The sequence below is a fragment of the Magallana gigas genome, chromosome 5 (genome assembly GCF_963853765.1).
Source record: "Magallana gigas chromosome 5, xbMagGiga1.1, whole genome shotgun sequence".
NCBI lineage: Eukaryota > Metazoa > Mollusca > Bivalvia > Ostreida > Ostreidae > Magallana > Magallana gigas.
In genome coordinates, this window is record NC_088857.1 from 14,551,394 (window position 1) to 14,560,772 (window position 9,379).

The 9,379-nt window shown below is 35.2% G+C and overlaps 1 protein-coding gene across 1 annotated transcript; it reads right to left on the minus strand.

The window, feature by feature from the left end:
- Positions 1–4,185: 4,185 nt before the first annotated feature.
- On the minus strand, positions 4,186–8,652 carry LOC105346577 (vesicle-associated membrane protein 5). The gene is made up of 5 exons (XM_011455215.4): positions 8,514–8,652; positions 7,584–7,628; positions 6,450–6,509; positions 5,287–5,535; positions 4,186–4,537 (listed from the first exon to the last, which is right to left on the minus strand). Exons 1-5 carry the CDS (start codon positions 8,517–8,519, stop codon positions 4,328–4,330), a joined length of 570 nt encoding a protein of 189 aa, XP_011453517.3. The 5' UTR covers positions 8,520–8,652; the 3' UTR covers positions 4,186–4,327.
- Between the last annotated feature and the right edge of the window lie 727 nt (positions 8,653–9,379).

A 9,379-nucleotide genomic window follows, 5' to 3' on the forward strand; every position in this document is an offset into this window, starting at 1 on the left:
ACCCCTTTAGGACAGATCTAAGTTATAACAAAAGGCGCATTTGGTTATAGTACTTTATCCCTAAAACCAATCTAAACTCTCAATCCCTTAAATTAATGGAAAGTGGAACATATATGATCTGACTTAAAATAACCCATGCACATGTTAACTATATATTTCCAATAGTACTAAATTATTCTAAAAAGCACATGTAGAACATAATCTATTCACGACTGACCGGCGATCTAGGAGATGACTATTTGATAGGCCGCCATGCACCAGGCGCAGCAGTTCTGGTTGTAGTAGTTGGTCATACAGCGAGACAACCAGTGACCAGTTGTGTGTGAGTCACAGTCAGTCACACGATTCTCGCATTCCTGGCGACGATCGAAGCTCTTGGCAGCGCTGATAAGTTCATGGATCTTGTTGCGGAGCATGTCGTATTGTCTACGTTCCTTCTCATCCAGATCTGATAGTATTGGAAACGTTTGTTTGTGATTGAACATTTTTATTATGATTTATTCATTTGAAAATATATTTTGGTCATTTGAGGAAGTTCCTCTGATATGATGATATCATAATATTCACAGTCCCGCACCCATTGAACAGTGGTTAGAACTAATTGTGTCAGCAACAACTTACTTAATTTAGATTACTTTACGTCATATAGTTCCAAAAAGGAAGTATCTTATCTTTCAAAAATTTTCAATTATTTATTTCTTTTTTTATGGGTGTTTGCCCAAAAGATGGCTTCAGAAAATTTTGCATGTCAATTATCTAGCAGTAGATCTAATTTAGCGGTCAGTGAAGAAGTTTTAGGAGCTGTCAATATATATACCTGCCCGGGGATCGAATTCCGGGCAAGTAATTAAATACATAAGCTTATATAAAATAAAAATCACTAAATGGATGACAAAACAAATATTATTACCTTCTGCAGACGACGAGACGTCATAAAACTGAAGCACCAGACAGAAGGCCATGATAAACATCGAAACTTTCTCCATCTCGACACTCCTCTCTTGTTCCGGTCAATTCGCGGTATAACCGGGACGTGAAAACGCTGTTAATATATCGTGAGAATTTATGGTCAATTTATTCTATATTTTACCCGGGGAATTTTTTATTCTAATTTGAAGATATTTTTCTATACCACCTTGGTTTATAAGTGGCCTCATTGGGATCGGACAGTACCTTATCAAGTACCCCCATCTTATAATAATAATGTACCCTGTAGCGGTAATAGTGGTAATAAAGGTCCAACGCACTCGGAAATTTTCTTTTTTCAAACTAGTAAACACTGTCAGAGTTTTACAGATACACTGTATATTTTTGGAGGAGTAGGTTAAAGAAATCTACATGATTTGATGGGTTGGTGGGGGGTTGAATTTATACTTTAAAATTCATAGATACATAAAGTGTAATTATAAATCTATATCAGATTTAAACTCGTGAACTTCGGTTTAGCAGTTTAGTTCTAAGCGATGTTATATTACGTCTTACATTGACATCGTCGCTCTAAATTCAGATTAAAATTTGAGAATTATTTGCTTCTCATTATTGATAATATTCTCAGCAACATGAAGGAATGTAAAAACTGTTTGTCAAATACATCTCAAGAAGAAAACAAACACCTAAAAATATCAGACATTATTCATTTATCTCATCAATGCCACTTTTATAGTATTAGTATTCATCATATGTTTGTACAGACCACGTTATACGATCGTACATATATGGTTTTGTATCTTTTAATTTCAGTAGAAAAACAATAAAAAGATTGATTTATAGATTGCAACTCATTTTCAACTCGAAAATTACTTCATTAATTATGAAAACCAACGTCTTTTACAGAAAAATAGGTCGATTTTCAATATACACCGGTACTTCTCAGGCACGTAGCATCGGGAGGGGGGGGGGGCAGGGGGGGGGCTGCCCCCCCCCCCCACTTTTTCTCGCAGCAACCAATTTTTTAAAATTTACATATAAAAAATTGAATTATCATGGAGTCCCCCCCCCCCTTTTTTTGGGAGTATGTAAAAAACGATATGAAAATAAGGAAATAAGGAGTGAAATTGAAGTTATATTTTTTGCTTGTCAAGATTTTTTTGGATGAGTCTGCCCCCCCCCCCCCCCCCCACTTTCAAAAACGATGCTACGTGCCTGCCTCTTACTGAAAGTGGTGAAATAAGGAATAATTCTTTGAGAATTATGAAGATGATAATTTTGGTCGGGGCGTGATCAAATCCAATAAAGCCCGAAGGGCTTCATGATAGATTTGATCATGCCCCGACCGAAATTACCACCTCATAATATTTAAAGAATGATTCCTTATTACTTATATTTATATAACTTTCAGCCATCCTACGATTAAATATTTAAATATAGATAAGCAAACCCCGCTGGCGCCTCAATTTGGCGTCATTTGTATTATGGGTTATATAGTACAAAATCGATACATACATGTAGTGTTATCACAGGCAAAGACACTGGAAAATGTAAATATATAAAAAATAATGGTTCTAGAAAGTGTACGTGTGGTTAACGTTTACCTGAGGATGATCATTTGCATACCAAGCTAGATACATGTACTTATTCACTCTTTAACAGATGTTCAACACTAAAAATGGGTTGCATTCTTCGTCGGCGGTTCATTAATTAGGTTAACTAACCTTGATAACCTTACGTATTCTCTTTATTTGTTCGTTGATTCATGTCTCATATAAGTATCTAGTCAAAACTTTTCTTTTTTCAAGTGTTGATCGAACTAGTTCTTTTTTTATCATATTGCGTCGTACATGTACGTATATACATATATTTCATGATGTCATGACAAGGTGGGTTTTTCATTAGTTATTTTAAAGTGTTCTACCCGATGTCAATTTTGCATTGTGCGTGCATTTTTCTTTAGAACCATTTTAACAAGACCTTGGACTTTCAGAAGGATGTAACCATCTTTTTCCTACGTCAAAACAAGTTAAAATGACGCCGGTTTCAGGTGGAATATATATTGGCATATCTCTGCCCCTTGTGTGCAAGTTATTTTTCTATCAAATATGTCGACACGCAAGCTAAATATGTTGACATGCAAGATAATTATGTCAACATGCAACATAACTATGTTGACATGCAAGAAAATTGCAACCAGACAAGAATTATACAAAATCTCAAAAAATCTCAAATATCGCCCACCTGTGACATCCAAGATGCTAGATGCTACCTTTTTATGTCGACATACAACTTATTTATGTTAACATGCAAGATAAATATGCTTACATGCAACTTATTTATGTCAACATGCAACTTATTTATGTCGACATGCAACTTATTTATGTCAACATGCAACTTACTAATGTTGACATGCGAGATAAATATGTTGACATGCAACTTATAAGTTGTATGTCAACATAAATAAGTTGCATGTCGACATAGATATGTTGCATGTCGACATAGATATGTTGCATGTTAAAATAACTAAGTTGCATGTCGACATAAATAAGTTGCATGTCAACATAAAGAAGTTGCATTTTAAGATAAACAAGTTGCATGTTGACATCAATAGGTAGCGTATCTAGCATCTTGGATGTCACATGTTGGCGATATTTGAGAATTTTTATAACTCTTATTTGATTGCAGTTTTCTTGCATGTCAACATAGTTATGTTGCATGTTGACATAACTATTTTGCATGTCAACATCTTTATCTTGCTTGTCGACATAATTAATAGAAAAATAACTTGCACACAAGGGGCAGAGATATGCCACCATAGAAATATACACAGATTGCGTAGTCTTAGCTTTCAAAGGGCCATGACTGAGTGGCCAGCATTGAAATAGACAGGCATACGTCACATTGCTGTTTGACACAACTACCCAAAGTCCAAGCTCCTGTTAAAATGGTTCTGAAATAATAAGATGTCCAAATGACGTTGATACAACGCAAAGTTTGGAAAAATCAGAAGCATGTTGTTCGATGGTTAACATTTGATATCATTTTTTTTTCATTCAAAACGTTCGCCAGAATTAGACTTTGGAATGACGTATATGGCGAAGGCTTAAACAGGCCTAGTTTGCAATTGGTTAAAATCCAGAAATCTAACGGCATCGACATCAAATTTTGAACTGTTATTACGGACATGAATATTTCTGCAAACTTCAACCAAACGTCTTGAAAATAATTATGATTTTCGCAATAATATCCAATTTTGAGTATCACTTCATAAAAGTTATCAGAATGGAATGCACAACACACATTAATTCCACATCCATCCGCCTTCTACACAATTGATGAACAAACGCAGTAAGTATTCTGGCCAGAAAACCTCCCATAATGAAGCCCCGGTGGCGCACTAGGACGTGTCATTCGATGGTCCATGGTTGAAGGAACCCAAGTATAGATTTGTTTGTGGCGTCTCGTCTTGCTGCGACACTACCACAATCACCACAATTAGCACCACAATGCCAACCGCAACAGCAACCGCTACAAGGATGCGGGTCCTCCACAGCCTCATGTTTTGCTTCTGTCTAACTTTATTAGTGACCACCTTAAACTGTTGACACTGAGAAGAAAAGATTAATTGTGTGGTAATTATACTAGTAATTTCTGCAAGAGCATTGTTGCAGATAAAAAATCATACTATGTAGACAAGTTTGCTGTATAAGTACCGATCCAATTGTAATTGCAAAAAATAACACGTTAAACTAATTTTATCTCCACTCTCCCCGAAAAGCTTGTCATTTTCTTCTATAAAACGGAAGATTGGTTATTTTCATTCTTATTTTTTTTTAGTATGGGGGTGGTCACTTAAAAAAAGAAATGAAAATTTCCATTGAAAATCTGAAGAACACAGTCAATCACTACGTGTTACTACAACAGGTGACCTGTCTACTGCTGCGAATATGGGATGAATGTGATGAACTAGTGAGGTTTATACCGATGGGCCATCTGACATTTCTTTTAAAATAAAATAGCTTAGAGCCATCTATATGATAGAGCTATTGGTTTAGGGCAATGTGTTATGGTAATGCATTAGTTAGATTTCAAACACAAAAATATTTCTTTCAAAAAAATAAAACGACTTAGAAAGATTGTTGCGGTGTTGCAAGCTCAATGCATTGCTCTCTGACAATAGTACACAAAAGAATATATTCTCGAATTTTTTTATGCATTATATAATTGAGCTAGCAGAGAAATTGTAATGTTCAATAATAGTTCATTTCAATAACTAAATGTCTAAATAACTTTCAAAGTAAAGGTATTTCAACTTATTTAAACTTTTACTTCTATCTTTGCATATGCACAGCTTACCGAACCAGTTAACATGTCTCCTTTTTCAACTAGATCGTCCAGTTTCCCGTTTCTGTCGCGAAGTTTCACAATATTTAAATGCATTACTTCTTTAACTTCCTCAAGCTGTTCACGCAGGATATCGTCCACACTTTTTGTTTTCCGGATACTATTTATCCGCACAAATTCTTTCAGTTCTCTACTTTCTGGCTCCGTACTTCGCAGGTCTTCCAAACTTCGACATCGCTTCTCCTCCGAGAGAAGGCATGTCTGTTGCAATACAGGAAAAATATTCAAGATTGGCCATAGCAATAATTTAAAATATTTCAGGATTCACAATAGTTGAACTTAAAACATATCACTCTTTGTCGAAACTAAATACTCTTATCATCTCTTATCATTTTTACTTTAAAATGATGAATCTTATTCATAGTTGAAAAGTGAAGATTTCAATAACCTTCATGTATTTTCTTACATATTTATTTTCCCTGTCCCATATTAAAAACACATTGCAGTATTTGTAAGAGCCTCTTTAAAGTTACTTAAAAACTTATTGTTCCAGGCGATAATTCAATAACCCCTTTCTTGGTCCGTGGAAAGAGAGGGGGGGTCCATAATCATTTATTAAACAGAAAGTCCAAAGAGATGGTTCTCATAGACAAAATGCCTTTAATAACAGATTTTAATAATGCATAAAACTTTTCTCTCCAACTTGATAGGGGGTCTCACCGTCTGTTATTGCAACAGGGATGGGGCACAACGCTGGTCCTGGAGCATAAGTGTAAACTTTTCACCATATCTGTATCATTTTGTAAAAATTAATATACTCCCTAGCTGAAGAACTGTAGCTCCACTCGGGAAGTTAAGTTGACGGACCGTGGAGCTTCTAAGGTCCGTCAACCTAAATTTCCCGTTGAGCTATAGTTCTCGAGCTAGATACTTCCCACATCCCCCTCTACATTTAGATATATATGAAGAAATATCGTTGAATCTAAACTTTTTCAAAGTTCAAACGGCGACCTGTATCATCATTACAATTTGAAGAAGAAATTGAAATATTGCTCTGCGATTCATTTAAAAATGTGAACAATTTTTCTTTTTTTTTTGGTGGGGTTTGAGGTCATTTTGCATAATGTAGTTTTATTTCTCCCTAGTAGCATCATGAGTATGTCTTTCTAGTGTACCTCAAGTTCCTCTGGATTTTCAGGATCGGCATCCAAATCGTCATGTCTTTTTTTAACACCCTAAAAGAAAAAAGAAGAAAAAAGGAAGTTTTCTAAAATTATACCCAAGGATTATCTTTTGAACTCTAAAAGATATGTATCAAAATTAATATCGTCCATCCTTTTAGTACTGCTATCTATGGGTCGTCTCAAAGTTTGGAATTTTCTCTCCATATCTATTATTCTCTTAAACCCTTCAAGATATTTCCGGGTCAATATATAATGCGCAACATTATCTTTGAAAAAGAGGAAGGTGAAAGAATTCGTTGGCCCTCATTTGGGAATATTTAAGGGGAAAATATGTCGCTATTTACAACTGCCCTGAAGACTGAAGTGGGAGTGGGATAGATATAAATCTAGCGTGTTTTCATATATATATATGAGCCAATGCAATACCAATAAAAGCAAAATACATATATACGTCATATATTTGTCACATATCTATAAAAGTTAAAACTACATGTACTGAACATAGATGCATATTTCTTTGCTTTTACTTTTAAGTATCAACAAGTACGACAAATGACGATTTTAATCCTTAAAAAAATTCACCACTCAGATGATAGATCAGTTCTTATCCTAAAGGTATCATTAGAAAATAAAAGTTGAGAGAGAGAGAGAGAGAGAGAGAGAGAGAGAGAGAGAGAGAGAGAGAGAGAGAGAGAGAGAGAGATGTTTGAAGGTGTGCATACACATGTATACAGGTACAGGAATAATTATAAAAGTTAAATTGCCCCTTTTTGTCGAGTTGAACACTGCAGGTATCTATACTTATAGGATTACATGTCCAGCAAAAAGCCTTCCTGTTTTGATCCTTATTTACTTAAAAGTTTATTTTTAAAAGGAAGTTTAATTCTTTTATAAAAACAAATTGTGACGATTAAGTCTGGAATGCGATGGTGTTGAATTCGCGGCATGTGTAAGGTCATTGTGTTTTGAATTTAAAAGGGAGAGAAAAAACAAGGTGTCTGTGTTAAATTCCATTTCACGTTTTTTAGAATATCGTAATACCCAATCCCTATTATGTACATGTAACATATATCTTGCCTTCGTAATGAGATGCAATCACTAATTCACAGTATGAGTTACTCCTACCTTTCGCATGCGTTCACCTCTCTTTAATTTTCGATCTTTCTTTTTCTGAAATGAAGAGGAACATTTGCACATATCATTTTTTTTTTCATTAGACCATATCACTAACCACGACCGCCACTAGGTAACTACTATTACAACTATCCTCCTCAGAGAAGAGGACAGACATCTAGGCGTCTTCCTGGGATAAAGGCCATGCATGCCTGTCCACTTCTCTATATCGAGAATAATTAATATTTTCCGCGGTACGGAGATTAGCGGAAAATAATTGTCTCGTTGATTCGAGTAGAAAGAAATTCATAGTTACGAGTCACGTGGTGACGAGTGTATGATTGGTGTTCGAATAGCACGAGAAATCAGTTCTAGCCCGTCTTCTTACAAAGAAGCATCAAATTTTCATCAATAAAAATTTAATTTTTATTATACTATAATTTAGAAGCTTAAAATTTTCATATTTTTGTTGTAAAGTCCCTGCATTACCCTCGAGACGGCGCGCATTTGCGACTTTGACATGGTTTGGGACACAGGTGTCCAGAGATTTTTCTATTTAATAGTTTTTTATTTCTGTTTTTTTCTGGCCGGTCACGTCGTCGATGAAAGGTTCAAATATTTGTTAAAAAAGGGTGAGGCAGTGATTTTTTTATATTACAGTATATGTACATGATACAATTTTGTATTGTTCAGCTTAAAATAAACTTCCGGCTCCCCCGTATGCATTCTGGGCTAGTCGGCAAATATATATTTGCTTGTCATTTTTGTAAGAATAGATAAGACTGTTGCTACTACTACTACTACTTCTACTACTACTACAGTATTGCGTAATTCTAACTTACTGTGAAATCTCAGTCCATGTTGTATTTATATCACTCTAATTGAAAACCACTAACGAAAGATAATAAATTGTAATAGAGGGATCTGAAATAAAATACATACCTTCATTGTCCCGTGAGAAAATAAAAATACTTAAATTTCCATATCCTGGTTGAACGGTTTCCTGTTAAATCCAAACTAAATATTGAATACATGTAGTTTGTTGGGTTTTTTTTTTAAATCAGCAACTACCTGAATAACCTGTATATCGTATAGAGTAATTATCTACGTCACACGTCACGGTGGGGCCCTCAGCTAATGATCACTCAAGATAGGATGTCCAATGCAGTTTATTGCTGCTCTCCAATAAAATATACATCCAAATGATCAGTTTCTGTTGCTTTAGGCAAACAGAGAGATGTGATTTACACTATGTCATATATGTGAGCTTTTCAGTCAGGCAAAACTATTTATCGTGAACCACAAAAAAACCACGCAAAAACAAACGAACAGGCAGGCAAGCAAATACAGAGAGAGAGAGAGAGAGAGAGAGAGAGAGAGAGAGAGAGAGAGAGAGAGAGAGAGAGAGACGTACGTAACCAAAACACTTGAGTGCGTTGTCGCGGAACTTTTTCACCTTAAAAATAATTTATAGAGGTTATATAATCTGACTCTCATAATATTGCGTGCAGTTCACATTAGAAACAGAACGATTTCATCTTAAATGCAAAGGTAACAGTTACACAATTTCGCATTTGTTTTTTGGGGTTTTTTCTCCTTAAAGGCACAAAGCAAAAAAACAGGGGGTCATGAGTGGGCTGGTCCCTTAACTCAACTTTTATAAAATGCGTACTAATTTATCATTAATTTACTGTACGACAGTAAACATACTTGTGTAAGCTAATCGGTCCCTCTACTTTTTGCTTGGTCTCTTCACTGGAATTACTATCATGTGATTCTTTTTTGAGCGTCCGTGTGTATTAAAGTAT

Bases quoted from the DNA above. Each gene is read 5' to 3' on its own strand.
- LOC105346577 (XM_011455215.4), bottom strand. The intron at 5,536-6,449 runs GTACACTAGAAA...GTATTGCAACAG, and splicing joins AAAATCCAGAGGAACTTGAG to ACATGCCTTCTCTCGGAGGA. The intron at 4,538-5,286 runs GTAAGCTGTGCA...TTTTCTTCTCAG, and splicing joins GAGACATGTTAACTGGTTCG to TGTCAACAGTTTAAGGTGGT.